The 21110-nt window shown below is 44.6% G+C and overlaps 1 protein-coding gene across 2 annotated transcripts in view; it reads right to left on the minus strand.

Moving 5' to 3' along the window:
* The window catches only part of FBLN2 (fibulin 2), a 92339-nt gene that overhangs the window by 57759 nt on the left and 13470 nt on the right, over nt 1-21110 (minus strand). For both annotated transcript variants that reach the window (XM_085302404.1, XM_085302405.1), the window contains exon 2: nt 17177-18625. In XM_085302404.1, the coding sequence (XP_085158530.1) occupies nt 17177-18515 (1339 nt within the window). In that variant the 5' untranslated portion in view covers nt 18516-18625. The remainder of the gene's footprint in view (nt 1-17176; nt 18626-21110) is intronic.

Genomic DNA, 21110 nt, shown 5'->3' on the forward strand with positions numbered 1-21110 from the left:
AGGTAACCTTGCGCTGGCCTCCTGGTTATTCATCAGCCCCTCAGCTGCATGTCATCGACAGACTTCACTGGCAGTACGTTTTTCTTTTTTTAATTGGGAGTTAAATTTAAAAAAATATCTCTCGATGCTGTAATGGGACTCACTACTGGACTCACAAGGAGATTCTCATCTGTTCTTCAGCTTATTCACTTTCAGACCTCACGCCATAACAAAACRCGCTGTGTTACATGACTCCACTCTCTAACAGTCTCCAATCTCATTTTTAAGTTGTTAGCGAAACTTTAGTGGGAGTTGACAGAAAGAGAGTGATACCAAAGGTACGAAGTTCCGATTAGTGCTCCAGAAGAAGAGCACCYAGCTGCGGTGCCCTGGGACAACCAGCCCAACACTCGCCAAAGCCTCACTGCAGCCACCAAAAACCCCCGGAGATCTCCTTGAGAAACCGCCTTCTCCAAGCTCCGCTTGCACAACTGCTGCCTAGGGGGATCTAAAACCATATTTAAGATCAAGATAGGTTCTGATATCTTTTTAAACTGGTAGATCCACATCCTATCTCATGCACAGGCTTCTCAGTTTGGAGAAGGGAAGTGGGAAACCAGCTCTCCCAGCTTTTGAAACTCCCCTCCCACTGCAACGAGGGTTTTGCACAAAACTTCTGGCCTTTCCCGTGCCCCAGCCTGGGGGCGGCCCCAAGCCAGGGGGCCCGTTGCCCAGTCCGGCCGGCCAGCCCCTTCCACCCTCGGGCATCGCGGGCCGCCACCACCAAGCCCCCACTTCTCACCATTCGCCCAGCGGAGCCAAGCTCTTCCCAGCAGGTCCCAGGGACGAACGCGTTCAAAATCCTTACAATAACCGTAACTTCAGAAGATAAAGGTAYTCCCAAGTTCTCTCACATGACCATTTCTGCCAGGTGGGAAACGCTGACAAAAACAAAGTAGAGATGTTCAAAGAGCTGGGAAGCAATCATGTCTTCGTCCTGCTTGTACCGACTCTATGAAGACTCAAACACAAAGTAAAAGAGGGAGCACCTTATATTGCCTTCGTTTAGATGGGGGATGTAAATCAAGATACTTCAGAAATGATGGAAACTACCCACAACTGCCTGCTGCATCAGTAAGAGAGAATAAATCCATTACATTTGTAAACAGTCACGAAGCGACAACCCAAAGCTTTGGAGTGACATAGAAACCTCTTTATCTACTCATTAAAAGGCAGTTCAAAAATACATTTTTCTTGCTGTTGAACCAAATGATTAGCAAACAGAAAGTTACTAAATGCCTCCAGCTAAATCTTTGCACACCTCACACTCTTAATTTCTTGATTGCATGTGTAATAAATACCAGGAGCTTGAGGTAATACAATAACCAAGAGGACTGAATCATTTTTTGGCCATAGGAAGAGGAGATAATTTTGAAACTTTACATAATCTTGACAGACTGACAGCTGAGGTAACCACCTCAAATGACAGATATATGTAAAGGAATGTATGAAGCATGGCACCATCCCAAAACTTCTCCCTCTATCATCTCTCGTTAAGTGAAAGCTGTTATCAGTGTGCAGCCTTTAATACTAGAACATGTCTTCAGTATGGAAAAAGCTCTTTACCCAGATATGATCTAAGAAGCTTAAATAACTACCAACAATACTAACAGTGAGAAAGTCAAGTAAAAGTAAATTAAGAGCCTCCGTTATGAATCACATACAAATATACCCTAAAAATCACCTTGCAGCCCCAATGACAATGGCTTACTCCAACAGGTAAAACAGGAGTGCCAACTCCAAGGGCCCATCCCAAGTACCAAAAGCCCTAGAAAAGCAAAACAGATTGTTTATTCAGTGTAATATACTCTCCATTAATGCCACATTCGATTCTGGTGGYGGGGGCACGAGGGCGGTTTCGGCAAGGATAGAAAGCACGCTCCGCAGCTCTGTGCTGCCAGCACGCCGCACGGTGAGCGTCCCCTCCGGGGAGTGAGCCACCACCGGGGCAARGCGCCGGGGAGGAGGAGGACGGCCGCGCTTGTATCGCTACCACCCACAGCTCTCTTGACAAAAATTTTGGTAATATTTCATGATCAAATATTTATTATAGCCTTAAATTAACTGCAGAGGCAAGTCTCAAATGCCTGCACGCAGCCAGGCAATGGTGCCAGGAGATTTACCCTTGTGAGACCCGCCAGCTCCCCTGCTTTCGCCCAGCTGCACAGCGGGAGTTACGAAGCGTCCGGCGGCGCGGACGAACCCGGCAGCGTCAGCAGCGCCCGGGCCGCCGAGCTTGCCCGCGGCCCCACGGCACTCTGGCAGCGCCGAACTTAAATGCCCTACAGCATCCCACAGGAAGGCACGCAACTCTCCAGAGGGAGAGTGCTCTAATCCTGACGTCCAGCCAGGGTTTCTTTGAATCCTGTGTTTTTGTCACTTAACTACACCACTCACAAATCAGCTTGCTTAAAACTTTGTATTTACGCATGAATTTTAGTAGCAGAATCCCCAACCTTGCTACAAAGGTGACATGCGCCATGCAGCCCATATCCCATAACCCGTGCACCACCGCTCGGAATAAAGTTTAATGCAAGTTACAGGATGCACAGACCACACTGAGGATTTATAACACAAGCACRCTACTCATAGAAAATCTGAAAGGAGGAAATTTTGTTCCTATTATAGATAGAGATAAGGATTCAAGCAGGCAAACATTTTTGCAATTGGGACTTCTCAGATGCAAGCTTTGAGACAGCCTGAAAACACGGCATGTGAATTTTAAGCCTAAGACTTTCTTAAAACATGAGTTAAATTTAAAATTGTAGCCAGCAGCACCAATCGTTTTCACATTGGAAGGAAAATGAAGTCTTTAGCAAGGCATATGTTTTTACAGAACAGTACGAATGAGAGAAGATGCTGACGATAAAGAAGCTGAGTCAGATCAGGAATACAGAGCCCGAGAGCATCTGCAAAGCACAACGGGCGAGATCTCCGCTGCGATGAGTCACCAAAGATATGCAGGAAATGAGGGTTACTCAAAACAGGAACAATTATCACAGCAGCACAATGTTGTTTAATGGGAAATTAATGTTTTATTCAAGTGATGTTTGTTAGCTGTAATTCCCTGTAGCCAAGCAAGGCCAGAGCTCCAGCTCCACCTTTAAGATTTGGAGCTGATTTTCTGTTCAGTTAAACCMTCCAAATTGCACAAGCCTCACAAAGAACAGAAGGTGCCTTTAGCTTGGCTAGAAAGCTGAATGGTGTCAGCCAGTTTTATCATACCTAATTGGTATGGACGTGGATGAGCTGCTTTGGTCTGGTTTTGTTTTAATAGCTAGAGGTCCTTCAGAAACAAATATTTATCCCAATATACAGTATCAAAGACAAACAAGCACTATAAGGTCCTCCATAAAGTTTGAGAAAGACTGAACCACAAGGAATGTTCAGCTCCAGCCTTATCCAGAAATGTAAACAGTTTAAGGGGGTTGGTTGTTGTCTGTAGCCTGCAAGTAATTAAGCACTAATTCTCTACCACCTACCGAGTAAGAAATTGGAGAGGAAATATGATACCATGCTACGCATGCACTTCACAGGCCAGACTCAACTGATACACTGTGCAGCTCCATCATCTTCCCCAGACCAGCACTGATTTGCCCTCCCCATCTACAAACAGACAGATGAAACTAGAAATCTCTGAAGGCAGAACCACAGATTTTTATCTCAAAGTGAAGGATTTCAAGTGTCAGCTGTAATTGTCCTCATACATCCAATGCCACCCACAAAGTAGGACAGGACAAAACATTTTCAGTTCCCTTAAATGCGATAACCAAATCCTTGAAAAGGCCTTTGTCTCATTTCACTAAAACATTTTCATGTTTCTACTTTATTTGTAGATTCTTTTACACTGAAAGAAGATGAAAGGCTTCATTGCCTTATCTGTAATTAGACACACATTTGGCCTACATTCCTGGGACAAAATAAACTGAATTTACCTTAACAGGATGCTTTTATCCAGCTGAACTACTTCAAATTTGCTTCTACTTTGTGGCACAGTAACACTTAAAAAATAAAAATCAAATCCATTCCCAGGAAAGCAGCATTCCATGGCATTTTTCCGAGCTCTACAAACCTCCTGGGGCAAAAAAAAGAAGATGAAAACTTTGAAGCATGAAGGACGTTTTCCCTTCCCAGAGTCTCCAGGTCAACGCGGACGCTTGCAGTAGCAGCTGGGTGACGTCAAGCACATCCACGTGCTCTGCAGCGCAGCTGAATCACCGGCCGTGGCAAGGCAAGCTTCAGCATGACTCTTCAAACCCACTCAGGTTTCATCACTCGGGTCCAAGTTTTGCTTTGGCGGACAGACTCAACGCTCAGTCCAGACCTCTATTTTCAATTTAGACAGGTTTCCCTGGCAACCATKATACTATTTTAAACCATCCCAATCCAGCCGCCTTCAGGTTGAAAGGAAAAGAGAAAAACTCCCAAGCCCACGCCACCATCCATGTGTCTAGAGGCTCACAGCGTGCAGGTGGGCTTATCTGCCCACCCAACTCCTTCCCTTGCTGAAACTTCAGCCAGGCTCTTTTCCCCCTTCACCAATGTCTATCAGGACATCGTTTCTSCCCCGCTCTCTGGATTTGCCCAGTCTCCCGTCAGGTGCCATTTGCCCCCCTCCTACGAACACAGCTCTCGTCTTAAGGCTAACTGGGGCACTTTCCCAAGCAAAGGGCATCGATGAGGAAGAAACGGGGCTTGAGTAAGCGAGCGGCTGGCTAGACAGCTCTCACCGGCCCCACTGTCCCCACGTCACAGGCCAGGTTCCAAAACTAGCCAAACTATGGACATGTCTGAGTGCTTTTAATTTGCCATCTGTTAACAGGGTGGGTTTTTTAAAGACTTTAAATGTAGCTTTTCTCTTTAAGGAAAAGTTTATGGTTCTCCTTSCCTTTCTTTTTAATCACTCAAATATAAGCTGATATTTTGGGCAGCYAGATGACTACAAGAGATGGAACCTTACAAATCACCTCAAATATCAAATTATTTGAAATAAGGCATAAGATTTGGCAACACTCCTCCCTTAATTCCAAAGATGAAGATCAAGGGATACATTTCCATACTGGGAGTACAGAAAAGGTTTATTAGCCATCCGTACAAGCCTGTGTGGCAGAACGCTGCAAGAGCAACCTTGACTAGATTTTCACTCTTTCCCAGTTCTGAACAATATTTGCTACAAAAGTCAGAAAATTGTCAAATTAATCACTTTTCATAACAGTTAAGGAAGAAAAAGCCAGGCGAGCCTGAGGTATGAGAAACGTTGCACTGAACATGACGCCAGGTGAAGTCTGCTTACACGTTCACCCTTGTTCTCAAGCCACAGGTAGGAGGGCATCTGCRAACCCCGGGGTGTTGTTGGTTTTGCACACCAGGACCTATGTTGCACTACTCTGAGGATTTTGAGTCTTGAGGCTCTGCTCAGTTATCCAAGCATAGGCCTCTTGTCTCTCTGGTGCAACCTTACAGTATAGCTTGGCCTCCAGCAGCCAAACCTCTGGGGATCTCCGCAGCCCTACACACTTAAGGAACATGATTAAATTGCTCATATATCTATAAAAGCTGTCTTTACAATGACTGAAGAACACTCCTACAGCACCATGCCATCAAATGGAGTGATCCTTCCGGTTATAAACTCCTGCTCACAAAACTTTTCAGTTGCAGAAGCTGTGGCTAGTGGCCATCCCTAGCTCTCCCCTTCTTGCCTGATTCAGTGARCAAATTAGGTAGTATTTTGGTGTCAGACTGAGTATATTTTTTAAAAATAAACAAGTCATTTGAAGGTGCTCAGCAGTTTACAAAGTCAGCAGCTAACCTTTAGTACCTGGGAAGAGGAAAAGAAGAGGGCAAACAAGACAAAGTCAATGTCCACTCTTACCACATGGCTCCACAGCACACAGCTGGCAGCTACACTTTGCGTGCTCGGCAAGGTGTAAGATGCCCAGCAAAGTCACACATAGTTTGTACAGCAGTGCTGGCTGGTCATCCTGCATGCACTGTGAGTGCAAATTTTATAATGAGCACCAACTTTAAATTCAAGATTAYAGCTCAGGCTGCACATCTATACACGTGGGTACAGAAGTCTCCTTACCCCCCCATCAGCTACACACCTAGAGCAGCCCTGGGGCTGGTCCACAAGAGCCTGCATACAGTATCCTGTCATATCCCAATTAGATCAAGACAGGGAATTGATAAAGCTTGGATTTCACCCTTTTGGTCACGTGCTAGGCATTGCTGAACAAATCTGTGCTGTGCCACAAGCACAGGTAGTTCTACCACAGCAGCAGAGAGGGACAAATCATGGAAGCAGACAGTCTGCTCTCCATTCCTGGGAGAGCGCACAGGTATGGCTAATATCCCCACATGACCGAGGAAGCTTYTGGTTACGACACCAGAGGCAGCAGTCATCTTAATAATTATTGCTAACTTGTATTCTCTTTGCATGGGCATCAACACTTGTTCTTTATTACTTGCTGTCAGCTTTGGCAGTTTCCATGTTCTGCAGCAGATTCAAGAAGCAAAAGAAAAATCTCAGCAAGGTGGCAGCAAACAGCTAGCCAAAAYGAACAAGCTGGGTTTAAAACAACAATTTTACCTTTGAGAATAGAATCAAGCATCACTTCAGTAGGATGTAGTCCTCTGGCCATCTAGGAAATGAACTAACTCCTTAATCTTGCAGCATGCATGTGTGTGTATCTATAGATAGATAGATACACATACAAACATACATATGTATATGTATGCATATATATATATATATATGTTTGTTCTTGGCATTAAAGAATATCAAATATGAAAGCGCTGTGAAGATTTCTTCACTGGTACCAAGCCTAGCTGTGTTGCAATTGCATCAAACTAAGCCAAGAATTGCTCCCGGRACAGCAACATTCTGACCTCGTATGAAGGCAGCACACAAAGAAAATTCACGGACTAACACATTTATGAGATACGCAGTTACTCTGGATTTATAGGGTACTGGAATAATTAACTGGTGTATCTTTAACATCTGACAAATAGAGCCATATTCATCTGCAAAAACTGACCACAGTCCATATATTATGGTTAGGCACATGATGAACTCCCGGGTGAGTCAGGGCTTTTCTGTGCCAGGCATGAAAGGCACTGGTCTGAGCCTCAGTTCGGTTACACCAGCACGGGTGGGGAAGCACACTCCGCGACRAGCCCCTGCCTTTTTCTTTCTAAAGGAAGTTGGGTCACTGTGCTGACCAGCGGGCACAGAGCTTCCCCCGGCCGTCGCTCCACGAGCGGCTCGGTCGCAATGCTCAGCTCCGCGTCCCGCTGCGCGCTCACTCGGTGCTATCGACTGCATCTCCATAAACATCCATTAGCCAGACATTTCATTTGTGGAATTTGCAAATAAAAAGACAAATGGCTATAATAATGTATTTGTATAATGATTCCACATTTTACGAGGTATTTGTTTGCCATAAATTAACTGTAAGATCTGAGAGAAGAGTCTGACAGAAAAATATAACAGAGACAAATCAGATTTTTGTTACTGCGCAGAAGCCTTGTAAAGTGAGACCAACTGCTTTACGGTCAGCACTATGCAATGTGAAACGTAAGCTGTTCTTCCACAAGGACGCCATTTAATTTTTAGAATTTCTCATGTTTAACACTTGCCCATTACCATTTTACAGTAAAATCAGAGGAAGTAATAGAGTCAAAATGAGTGTATGCCTTACTGGAACTAATGGGGTTAATATGGCATTGATTGGATAGGATTTAACCTTCAAAGTCTTATTTCAAGAAATGTTACTGTGTCCATTTAAAGCCTGAATAACAATGAACAGTTTCACTGAAATGTCAGGGTCAGATTGCAAGACTCTGTAAGGCTGCTTCAGCATACCAAACTGGGACTTTTATACCACCCAGTAAAGGCCAGACCCCACGGCTTAAAGGGGCGCAGACGAAGAGCAGCGCTGCCGGGGCGTCCCACCTCTGCAGCCCAGGCCRTTCCCCTGCGCACGTGCTGGCAGCGGCACCAGGCTCTGCCAGCGCACTGCACGGCTGCCGCTCGACTCCTGGCCTCAGGACTGCAGGGTGAATCAAGCTCAGTCTCAACTCCAAAGTGTTTAAGTTGTTTGACCCTGATGGGAGTGTAAATAAGAAGCCTGAACCGGCCTCCTCTCTGCCACTAACCAGAATTTTTCAGGATACCAGGTTATTCACGCTGAACTAGTTCTGTGCTTCTGYGGAGCACAGCGAACAGGACACAAAGAAAGGCAAAGGTTGACTCCAAAAGCTTCTGTTCATTGCAACTGGTTGGCTGAACCCGCCARGAACGATAAGGCAGGCGACAGTACAACTCTTTTCGATCTCAGCGTGTCAGTATTCCCCATGCCGAAGCCATAGGTGAGAGTCTCCGGGTGGCCCTCAGCAGGTCCTCGGTCAGGCCACACTGCGAACTGGCTGCTGTTGCCCCCCGGGCGAGTGAGATGGGGAAGGCACGCAGGCAGCAGGCAATGAGGACTTCCTGGGGCCAAACTTTCAGCAAGCCCATTTTCCAACACCATTTTTAAAACACATTCACTAGTTAATGTACTAACCCAAACTTCTGAGACCTGTGTAAAAGATTTTGGAAACTCTACATACTTGTCTCCAATCTTGTTTAGTTAAGGAAACAAGTAAAACCATARTTTGTTTGCAACTATGGTCAACCCATGCTGATAACTTAAGTTAAACATTTATTTAACCTCCTAATATAAACCTAGCCATAGCTGATGTCTACTAGGTTTCTCTTTTGATTTCAGTGCCATGAGTTAAGATAATTTTTATCAGCTTTGATTCAGAAGCAGTACAATTACAACTTTTATCATTAATACAYGAGACATTACTTAAGCGTAAGTTATCTTCAATGAAAAACAGTTCCTCAGAGCACATATCTYAAAAAAGTCTTTTGGCTAGGATATTATGGGTTTGGATCAGGAACGAAGACTATGAGTAGTTTCATGCAAGGCAATTCCAAGACAATGAAAATTAATGCAAATTACAAAGGAAGAAGTCCGGGACAGAGGGAGAACTGTACTAATCTTCAGCTGTTTATAGGCCATAAACAAGATGTTTTATAGAGGTATCTGAAGAATTGCAATAGGATCAACTTGATCATTAGGGAGAAACAGCCATCAACTTGCCAGTTACACAAAGTACTTGGCAGAGTTGTTCACGTGTGTAAGGTTTTCTAGGCTACCACGGAGATAATGGACTGACCTAATACTTTGCTTTAAAAGTTTTCCTCCTCATGATTTCTCAGAATCATTATTAGAGAGAGAGAGAGAGAGAGAGAGAGAGAGAGAGAGATTCCTTAAACATCATTAGACTACCAGAAAAGTTTCCCATTCTGCTTATTCAATAGCATTTTAACATTATGGAAAGAGAGAGAAAGGAGATTATTGTATATAACAAGTTCTATTTTCATTTAAAAGATATTTTTCAGTAATTAACTTGCCTTTTATAATGACACACCATTAAAGTGTCAACAAGTCTCCAGATACCTTCTTCCCCCACCCCAAAAAACACTGCAGTCCCACAGTTCCATTCATTTTTGCTGCCAAGCGAGCTGCAGAAGATGACACGCTTTTCTGTTGCGGGAAATTCTATTCCCCACCAAAGTAAAGCTTTTGTTGCTTTCTGGACTTTCGTTTGCAGCTGCCATATGCTACAGGCACACAGCAGGCTTGGCATCAAGTACAACAAATGCTATATTACAAAGCACTGGCAACAAAATATAATTTGTTTCCAAAGTCCCTGTAAGATGTCTCAATCAGAATATAAACTCAACAAATACTTTTGATGTTTCACTTTATATAAGATGTGCAATCCTGCAATATTAATCATTTTCACACACGCTCAGAAAATGATTCCATTAAGTAGTACATACAACGTTACTTCACAACTCTAACAGAAACGAACGTATAAGTAATGGAGGGGTGAGGAAAAAAGGAAAATGAAATACAGCCAGATGTTCTTGTTGCAAGTGCTCRTTCATTTTCTTCTCAGTTTTATTCCCTGCATATGAGTCAGCTGCAGTCAAACTCCAGCTCCCGTCTACCAAAACTGACTGAAGTTACTTACTGCTCACTGGGAATTTATGGAGAGGGCAACTGCTACTACAGCTCAGCATCAGACCATAGCCCTCAGAAAGTGCTYTTAAGCTGATGACCCTAGCCAATACACTAGAAGCATATTGATGAAATATTAAAACTAGGATATATTGGGGAAAATTGTCTTAAAATTTCTTGGGAGATGTATGATGCCCCTGGAAAACGCTGGTTCTTTTCACCTGGGACCCRTCTCTTCCTTCTCCATGGCACTCACGGACCAGCCTGTACCTGCCTTTCCAGCTTGTTGGAGTTCTGGTGACCTGCTGGAGGCACTTCTCCTCCCTTCCTCATCTGCAGCCCTCCCAGAGCAGTCCCTGCGTTGGTCCCTGGTGTCACACTCTGGGCTGCGGCATCCCTGAGCTGGCCACAGCCACGGACCTGCTGCTATCAGCACGCCCTCAGGTGCCACCTTCAAGCCCAAGGACACGTTTACTTATCCGCCTGCTTTGCCCCAACCCAATGTTGTCTCCTGGAGTGCTACGGAAAAGGAGGAGGAGGCAAATCGAGTATGAGGTCCACTGACAGCCAAAGAAAGCAGGGAGGGCAAGGGTGCAGATGGCCACCAGCACAGGGGAAAAGATGCAAAGTCTTTTGGAAAAACRTGCCTAAATAGTAACCTCTTGCAAAGTAAGGCTCATCCTTACACTTCCCTTACTTCTAATTCATACATATTCATGTGCCCAGTTCATATAAGCTTAACGGAAAGGATACAAATAACCCTGTATTCAAACGCACTGTCTCATGCAGTWTGGGTCACTGGAGATGCAAGCAATAGCATTCCACCTGAATGGTAACATTGAGGCTGCAATCTTTCATTTGACGATTTTCTTTTCTTTTTTTTTTTTTCTTTTTTAAGATGCATATTATACACAGTAACAGAGCAACAGTTTGCAGGAGCATCAACATTCACAACATCTCAAAAAAGTTACCAATGTAAATCCTTGTCTTTCAAGYAACTATTAATAYTGTTAATAGATTTTAATCCCAGAGYTGCTGGAGCTATAAATATTTTAGTACTTGGTAATTCAAAGCTGAGGTCAAATAACTCTGAGCCCTTATGAACACAACCTGCATCCCTATGGCTCAAAAAAGCAGCAGCAAAGCAACCAGCACACACAGCAATAAGGGAGAGGGAATTATTGTTCGGTGCATTTTTCTGAATTGCTCCTTGCTCGGCATACGCAGGGGCTCCGCAAGTTGCCCCATCCCACTCTCAGACTTTGACTTAGTGGCAATGATACCAGTGCTTTGGGCTGGTGTTTTAGGATTTTCTGGTGGCTTTGAAAGGGMATTGGTCATTTTAGGCACAGCGTGGACAGGCTGGGAATACTCAATAAAACATAAAACCTGCTCACACATAAGGGGATCCTTATAAAATTCCAATTACTGCTGGCTTGTTACCTAAGAATCCCTAAGAGGTAAGAGATATTGCTCTCTGTGAGGCCCCCGGTAATGCAATTACAACTCCTTTTATGAGTAAGCATATGCTAGAAAGTTAAGTTTATTTGGCCTACGTATTTGAAATTGTTCAAAAGGTTATTGTCTCACAGAATCTGRATCACAAATTACTACTTACGTTTGTCTGTCTAACAGGGAATTAGGGTCACTTTTAATTCTCAGTGATTGACTATAACACTACAAACACTACAGCAGAGAGATCTCATTTACATTCTGGTTTCCTAAGAAGTATCAGACACGCATACAAAAACATTCTCTCAAATATATACTATAAATAAGCAGCAAATGCAACCACCCTGAGAAACCTAACAAGCTCAACAGCCTAGTCTTCTCAAGTGGTTGATTCATTTCTACAAAAACCCATCCTCTTATTTCCACAGTTTGTCTCCATCATGTTTTAATTTCAGACCAAACGTTCCCCTTGCAAACTATGAATGATGCACACTTTTTGCRAAAGAGGAGGTTTACCTCCACAAAATGAGCACACAAGAATGAATTTCCAAAAGGGTTTCTATGCCTGGGGATTTTTTAACAGTGCCACCACAGGTTAGATTCTCAGCTTGGGCTGAATTTGTTCTCTGCAAGTCCCCTTGGTGCCAACACTACCACAACACACTTCGCTGTGGCAAAACTCTCCAGCCAACTGCATGAGTAATACCGCTTGTGGAAAGGGTTTGCTGTATAAAACRCACATCCACCTCAGCAGACGAGAAATCTGTCTGCACTGCACCCTTGCTCCAGAGGCTAAGGAAAAGACCCCGCTCTTGCAGGCGCGTTGGTTGAAGGTAAGTCTGCCAAGAGCTGAAGGAAGCTGCRGCATGTTTGTCCCATCTTGCACTGCACCAGAGCCAGGAGGAGGCAGCTGATTTCTGCCAAGCAATTTGTTTAACTTTCTTCGCGTCTCAGCCTGTTTCATACACCCATTCATGCTATTTCCTCTAACTCCTAACTCTTCACAAAACTTTAACTACCAAAGAGGCACTGAAGGGTGTCAGCTGGGACTGCCGCATATTCTGATTCACACCCGCTGGCCCAGACGGCTTCTCTCCCCGCTCCGGTCTCCCATAAGGTTTATTTTTGTTCCTCTGTTCTCCTAGTTTGCAGGCTCAATGCTGATTTCTTCCTGTCGCACAGACAGCTGTGACTCGGTAGACAACAGGAGCAAGCCTGAAGTCATTCAAGTAAATGGGAGAGAGTATTTCATCTAATAACACAAAATACAACTAGTGGCAGTAGGACATTTCTGAGGCACTGCCATAACATTTTCTCAACTCTTTCATTTTACAGATGGCCACAGTAGGGGTGGAAGGGCTGCACGTCTGGGGAAAGCCTAAGAAACCTCCACTGCACCKTCTCCTTAATGGGACCTCTTTTTGCCTCTCTTACCTCAGTTAGGAAATTCAAGGTCATGTTTCTTTGCCAGTCTTAATATCTCAGCAAATATACAGGAGACGGGATGGTTGAAATCTCAGCTACACCCCTAAAAGCTATACAGAGACCCTCCTGATCAGGACTCACGGGCTGTAACTGCCGTTTCACCGTCCACTGATCTCACCTCGCAAATACCACCTGCTGCAAGCCCCTTCGGGCGAGGGCAGGTATCCTCATCTCCAAAAAAGACCATGATAAACTCATTCAGAGTAGGGGTGATTTTTTAAAGTGGAAAAATACCTCCGTTCTGTAACGCAATGGTTCCAGGTAGATGCAAGTTGCTACCCAGTCTGCCAAAATGAGGAAGCAAATCCCAAACCCTCCGCAAGGCGGCTGCGGGCTACCTGAGGTGCATTTCTCCAAGACAAAGCACAGGGAAATGGAAACAAGTGGGAAAACAGTAATCAAACCTGACGGTAAGATCTTTAAAGATGCTTTATTCATCCCTCTGCTGTTCGAGGCTTCTTAAGATGAAGGAGGAGAAATTAAAACTCCCTCTGTTGCTTGCTCCTGCAGGAAGGGACGGGCCTAGATCAACATTTGGAGGAGACGCTGTGGTGTCCTGCAGGGGCGCACGGAGAAGGCGCCCGCCGCTGGGGAGCTGCGCCCCTGCCCGGCCCGCGCGCCCAGGCAGAGCGGGCCTCGGTTCGCAAAGTTAACCTCTTCTCAGCACCCAGGCGCCCCGAGTCCTTCCGACCACCGGATTACGTACGAGGCGGCAGGGATTCAGGAGGCAAAAACTAAACTCCGCATAAAACCAAAGTGGAATACATAAAATACCAGCAACGAAGCCAAGTTTTTAACCAAAGGCATTAGGGAACCAACCACAACTGAGGGCTGCTGCCAGGACACAGTTAATAGGAGGAACAARCGCTTTCCACTGCTGCCGATGGCAATAGTCACCTACCTCAGGCTCAGCCCTGGATTTTTAGTGGCAGAAAATGTTTCTGTGAAGCCTCCTATACATTTCTAAATGTATGGGGGGGGGGGAGAAATAAAAAAAAAGAAAGGTCAGAAAATATGTAGACTGTCTAGAACGTCCCTATACTTGCAGAAATGCACCTCTGACTCAGAAACCTAAATAAATTTGTGTTTCCATGAGGGGAAAAAAAAGTAATTAAGCTGAAACATTAAGAACTGTATTGATATTTTCCAGGAAGCAAAACCTAAAACAAACAAAGAAAATCTATCCACTGTACACATACTGATGAGAGCAACAGGAAATTCAGTGAAGTGCAAAAAACCCGAGCGAGCGGCTAGCCCAGCGCCGCTCCCCGAGGCGGCCGCCGCTGGAGGAGGTGGCACCACCGCCACGGCTGCGCCCACCACCGAGCACTCGCAGCGGGACCGAGGCAGCTCACGTAACGCTGCTGATTCTGGAGAGGACACGAGACATTACTCRCTTTGATTATGCCGTTCTACAGCTAGAAATACACCTACAAAAGTTACGTTTCCATTCTATACCCGCAGGCAAAATTAATTTTTCTTTCAAGCCTGAGTAATGTCTTCACTATCCCTTCCCTTTATCACTAGCTGAGGAGTCACCAAAGAGACAGAAGATGTGTGTGTTTTATAACTTGAAACATATGGACCTACTCACATGAGTCACAACGACATCAATTAAAATAACAACCGAAAAACAAACAAAAAACCCCAGCAGTCCCCAGGCATTAGCCTTGCCAAAAGAGATTCCTGATTTTTGGAAAGGTTCTGCAGTTCTTTTATGATGTCTGTAAAAATCTGCTAACACCACCTATTACCATGGGGAAATGCGGACCAGACGCAGCTGGCACAGGCCGCCTGGCCGGGCCCCAGCCCCGGGAACGGCCGCGGCGTGACCAGCACAGCGAGAGGACACCAGCTCCACGGACGCGCAACAGCTCCTTGGGCCAGCACAGCATAGCGACACCAGAGCTGCATCGCCCACAACGAAGCTGTGCTCCCAAGGGCTGCTTATTTTCATTCCTTCTTCTACAGYATTTAGAGAGGGCAAAAATACATATATCAGTTAAGGCAAAAATGGCATCCAGTGATTTCCAAGCCTGTTTCTCCAGGCTAGACAACTGGTGGCTGGCACGATATCCAGCACATTTTGCTCTTGTCCAACAGGCACCCAACCTTCTCCAGACCCTCCCTAGCCCTGCATCAGCCAAGCAGTTCCTGAGCAGAGATCACAGACTGAACRTATGCTGAGGAGACTCCAGACGTAGCAGTTAGCTCTACTGCCAAACACTTTCACCCCCATAGGCTTTCTTAGACTTCCAGCAAGAAAATTTCAAGAGGTTGCACCCATGTCTTCTTTTTGAGCAAAAAGAAAGGACAATTTTAATTAAAGAGATTTTTTTTAAAGTTATATCAGAAAAGAGATTATTGCTTATTAACCTAACTCAGCTCCAAGTATAACACATAGCCTTGATGCACAGCTCAGATCAGATTTTTTGGTAGGCTGAAGCAAATTGGAAGAAAGTGCTTTAAACTTAAACCATATAGTAAAATTGAGTAGCGTAAAATCTGACTACAGGTGAAGTCAGTGCCCCATGTAGGGAGATGCTTTTTGCCATTTCCATTTACACAAAGAAAATGAGGATGTTATTCATATGTACAGATCATATTCAGGCTACACAAATTAAAACAGTAGACAATCTGTTTACTCCTGCCCCTGCATTCACTTCCATTGAATTCGCCCTTCACATAACAAAAAGAGCTAGAAGTAAAATAAAACAGGTACCTATGAAGGGAAAACAGCATGGAGGAAACACTTGGAGCCCATATACTATCAGTCAGATCACTTCTGAAAGTCTGCATCTGCTGATGGCATCCCTCTGTGATTGGTATGCATGCTCACCTAAYGTTTTCTCATTTCAATGTGTTAACACCACTTTCCAGGAGCAGCCTGGCACTCTAATGCAACGACATTCTTTGGGTAAAATGGTTTTCAGAACACTGTTTCAGTGATTTCAGAAATCAAGGTCTGACTCAGATTATGGCTGCTATCACTACCTGCAAAGTCAATATTTACAATAAAAACATACAGAAGTTTGCAGGAAAAATAAAAAGGCTGCAATTTCTCTATTCATGAATTTTGTATGCCCTTTATCTGGGAAACAGTCACAAAATGCTCTTCACGTCAGCCCTCAGCTCCCTTTCTCCCAATCTACCTTCTTCCTATCTCTCTTGATTTTATTGAGTAGATGGGCTAGGTAGCTCAACTTGCATAAAGGCTACCTGGATAACACAGGAAGAAATGTCACTGTCTAGAGAGCAATCAGTATTCTCTACTCATTCTGCAAGTACGATACTTTCCTTCGTCTGAGTCTCATGCAAACATCTTGTGCCACATTTTGAAAAGGGAGATATTACTCTTGATTTGATGAAGGACGAATTGGAAATATGATCTGTATATGTGCTAATTTATAGCGATGAAGTCTGCATTCATTACAGTAATGAGCACTGCATAAAGCTTGTAATCAACATTACTGCATGTCAAGAAGAATCCAGAGGCAGAGAAGAAATATGTACACTTGCCATACTTGTTCATAAAGACCAAGCAATACGAAGCAAGAGTCAGTACTTTTTCTCTTACAAGTCTCCAGTGGTATTTCAATATATCTATCAAGCYATTGAACTAGTGGGCTTAGGCAGCATCTCAGCCATAGGACAAATATTTTTGCAGAATCCACATTGTCTATTAGAAGCACAATGTCTTCACCTCCTCATGCAATAAAGGCAAAAGTTACAACCACAATTACATTCAGTTGGTAACTGGAGGATCCAAGCAGATAACTAATTAAATCAAATTCCTTCTCTGTATAGTAAGATGAAGAGGGGGAATCAAAGGAAGGAAAAGATCAGATTTTAACAATTCATCATCTGAAACAAAGTTAAAACACTAGAAAACACTGTYCACAGTCTAAGAAATCAAAGAAAGATATGCAATAGTTAAATGGTATCTTGTCAAATGAAATACAAAGCAAAAAGTGTCTGTTGCTGAAAAAGGAGAAAGAAGGTAACTGGAGGTTTGTTTGATTTCAAGCCCATGCGTAGCAGTAAGAAGAGAAGAGCCATGGATTTGTAACAATGTTATTATGAATGARTGTTATCAAGACATCTACACTGGAAATAGGCCTTACCTTCTGGTAACCTGGGAGCAGCATGGATGGAGTTGGGGTCCCCATCTTCCTCAGGATGGTAACGAAAAAGCGTCTGTGACTGCTTTTGGGATGATGGACTATGGTCTTCCTTTAGAGCAACAGGGGGAGAGGTTGTCGCACTGAACTTTACCTTAGGGAAAGCATTTYCTTCTTGTGTTTCAGGGGCAGATTTTGACCAACTCGGCTCTGTTAAATTCACCTCTTTCAAGCCTACGTGCATGCTGTTCCCAGGGTCTTCTTTCCGTGCATGCTTTTTTGTTTTGGAGTGGGGAGCTCTTTCTTGTTCRTTCCTCTCTTTGTCCACTTGCTTCCCTTTTGGTCTCCTCTCCAGCTCTCCCAAGTGCTTGGGTGTCCCAGAGGGAGGTGTGGTGTGCTCCTGAGGAGCACTGGTAGTTACTGGGGTTTCCTTACTTGTCACTTGCTCAGGGGATGCTGCAGTGGTGCGGGGCACCCTCTTTTGCTCGCTTCTTTCTGTGGTACTACTAACTTCGGAGAGGAGCTTAGGTGTTGGCGTGGTGAGCATTGCCACAGTTTCCTCAGTGTGTGGATCAGCGTGAGCCACAGATGAAGGAGCAACGCTGACTGGCAGGTAGTCATAATCCTCGCTTTGCTCTTGGCTGATGCTCTCTTGCTCTAGATGGGATGAATAGCTCCTGTACTTTTTTGGAGAGTCCACCTGGGTGTTGTCTCCTTCTGGTGCCTCCTGGTCATAGCTGTACGGGTCATCGTAGTGCCTCTCTGGTTCATTCTCTTCAGCATCTAAGGGACTCACAGTGTTTAAGGCAAAGGTATTGCAGTCTGGAAGCTGGTAGCACATCAGTTCCCCACCAGCGTTTGGACAGTGGCAAACCTTACACGGAGGCATGTGGAATGTGTGACCTGCTACGTACTTCTGGCCTTCATGCAGGCAACCTATCCTTCCACACTGCGGGCACCCATCAGCTGGCACCACGGCATCTATGCAGTTTGGGGGCAACTCCGGGCACAGCATGAACTGGCAGCTGATCTTGCCTCCTCCCTTGGGGCATGAACACTCGGTGCTTCCAAAGTCCACAAAGTAAGACTGCCCTTCAGGTACTTTGCCATTGATAAAGCCCACGTTGACACAGTCGTAGTACTGGTAGCCCTCACACATACAGCCGTGCTGCAGACACGTGGCACAGCACGCCCCCGGCTCTAGCACTTCTTCAATGCAGTTCTCCAGGGGCTGACACTCTGCACCAGTGCAGTCTTTCTGGGCGCAGGAACTGCCAGTCCAGAGCAGCACAAGGAGGACAGCACTCAAGCAGTTCAGCTGAGAGAGCTGGTGCTCATCCATAGTCTTCCTGAACAGATAYGGCTTCAATCCAAACTTGCACACCTAAGGGCTTTTGTTCCTAGAAGGCTGTAGATTCAGCTTCAAATGCGAATTACCTTTTTTCATAGATCCTAGAGTTATGAAAGAAAACTCTGTTAAAGACTATACTCAGCACATATCCTGTTAAACATTAGAGGTCTTTAAGAATTGGGAAGAAATCCAACATCTGGAAACCCAAGTACAAAATTAATCATAATGTCTTCCAAGCACTGTAGGCACTAAGTTTGGAGCTGCATGCTTCCCCCCCGCCCCAACACCTATTTTTAAAAAGGAAAAAGAGAGACAGACTGTGACTGTTCTTTTTTTAAAAAAAACTCTTCACTATATATAATATATGTGTGTGTGTGTGTGTGTGTGTGTGTGTGTGTGTGTGTGTGTGTGTGTGAAGGCCTTTATACTTCAATGCTTTTTTTGTTCATCATTCTTTCTTGCTAACAAAAGAAAGATTTTTGATAGATAATAAGCAAATAGACAGCTCTTCTCTGACGATGTAAGTTTAAGATATTTAATCTTTATTTATAGATATTTATTTATTTAAGATACTTAATCTTTACTGAGATCTTTAATTACAAAGAGCAAACACCGAAGATCAGTGGGACGGTGCCACAGCAACTGGCACGGTTCCACGGACGGCTCCTAACTCAGCAGAGGATCAATCTCAAATACACCGGAGCTACGACCATTCACACAAAGGACATTCACGCCAGCCGAGGGCCTGCCACCACTGCCAACTACGTACTTTGACAGTACTGATGTTACTTCATAGTGAATTACTCTACTGTGAACAGGATATATATATATGTATATATATAAGATGGCATAATTAATCTTTGTTAAAAAGTGTTGAGGAAAAGTTGTTTGCTTTTTAATTACTAAACTCTCTGACCATAGAAAAGTTTAAGAGCTAAAGCAAATCAGCTGTTCCTGTATAAAAGCAGGCTCAAACAACTACACAACTAACGTGGAAAACGAGATAAAGCAGAATAAAGTCTGCCTTTAGCTTTACAGAATTAGCAGYCTGATTATTTTTCCAGACCCCTCCCATCACCGAAATATAAAGACCTTCACGCACTTATCTAGGGGCCAAGATGTGTTCACATCACCGAGAACAATGCGGCACACGTGAAGCAGGAATCCCGCCAGAGCGCCCATTCACAAGGATTACCTCTCCCATTCAACCCGGGCTTCCAGCGAGCCTGCCCAGGCGCTGCTGGAAGCGGGCCAGGGCGTGGGGAAAGCGTGCCTGTTCTGATAAGATATGAACGCGCTGTACTAAGTATTTCCACAGTTCGGCACTGGAATTTGAATTACTTCAGTAYGTTATACAGTAAGACGGAATTCTTACTAAAATTAGTAGTAAAAAACAACACTTGTACACAAAGTTCAGTATGCTAAAGGATACCAACTGAATGAAAGGTAAAAGTGTCAGAAAGTACACTGAGGACTTACTTAGAAGAACCTCATTTTTTCATAACTACTCTCAGAACTAGGACATAATACAAAGAAGAATTTGCAATATGTGGTGCTGAAATTAATTCTTAAGAATCCAGCCTGGGAATTAATAACTCATCCTGCTGTCAGCAGCTTTCCCAGGTGATCCAAATTTGTAATTTATCACATAACTGAAGCTGGAGAATAACGAACGGAAGGACAACTAAGAACAAGCTGCTGCTGCAGGGCTCTCCTCGCAGCCGGGGTACGTGCCCACCGAGCCCTCCCACCGGCACCTCCTGGCTACACCGCTGCAGCACGCTGACGTCCCTTTGCACCGACACGGTGGTGGCCTGGCAGCTCCCTCCCCGCGGTCCGGGGCCAGGCCGCGCGCAGCCGGGGCCGCGCAGCCCCTCTCCCCGCCGCGAGCCCTCCTCCCGCTCGCCACCGTTCACGCCTTCCGTTCAGTGCCTTACGCAGCCCCTCCGCACCCCTCCTCTTTCGATCATTTCCACAACKCTGAACATTCAGGTTCTCGAGCCTTACCTTAAACCGATAAGGCCAAAATCCATATCATTTTTCACATAATAACCCCACAATCTTCCATATCARCAGGTTCACTTTCTTTCATTAGAGGCTCCTTGTTTCTGGTGTATAATTCCAATGAAAGTAGCTCTTTTTACTCCTTTAAAACATCATCTTTTCCCTGTGCTTTCTCCATCTGTCCCCACATCCATTGCTCCCCTCCAGCCTGGCCCACACAGCTGATGTCCAAGTGCCTCCAGCCATAAGCCCTTCCTGGATGCTGAAATGATGCCATGAAGATAAGAGCTAATTTATGTTAACAGCATCAAAAGCTGTCAAATAAAGATGTCCATACCAACAGGAGGACAGGGGTTCCTGGAGGACAGGGGGTTGACAGCAGTAAGTATTACTGCAATAATTTGTTTTCATTAACTCTCTTAATACTTTCTTTACTGTCTTTTTACATAACGGGGACAATAATCAAGGGCTTCACCTAAATAAGAATCAGCAACTCTGTCCTTCAGCAAGTCTTATTAATTTCATTGACTTTTGCTACACAGTTGGGTGGGATGTCACAACAGATTAAGCCTTGCACATCTA

This window comes from Rhea americana, unplaced genomic scaffold, assembly GCF_003343005.1.
Source record: "Rhea americana isolate MKP2758 unplaced genomic scaffold, rheAme1 scaffold_19, whole genome shotgun sequence".
In the NCBI taxonomy this organism is placed as follows: domain Eukaryota; kingdom Metazoa; phylum Chordata; class Aves; order Rheiformes; family Rheidae; genus Rhea; species Rhea americana.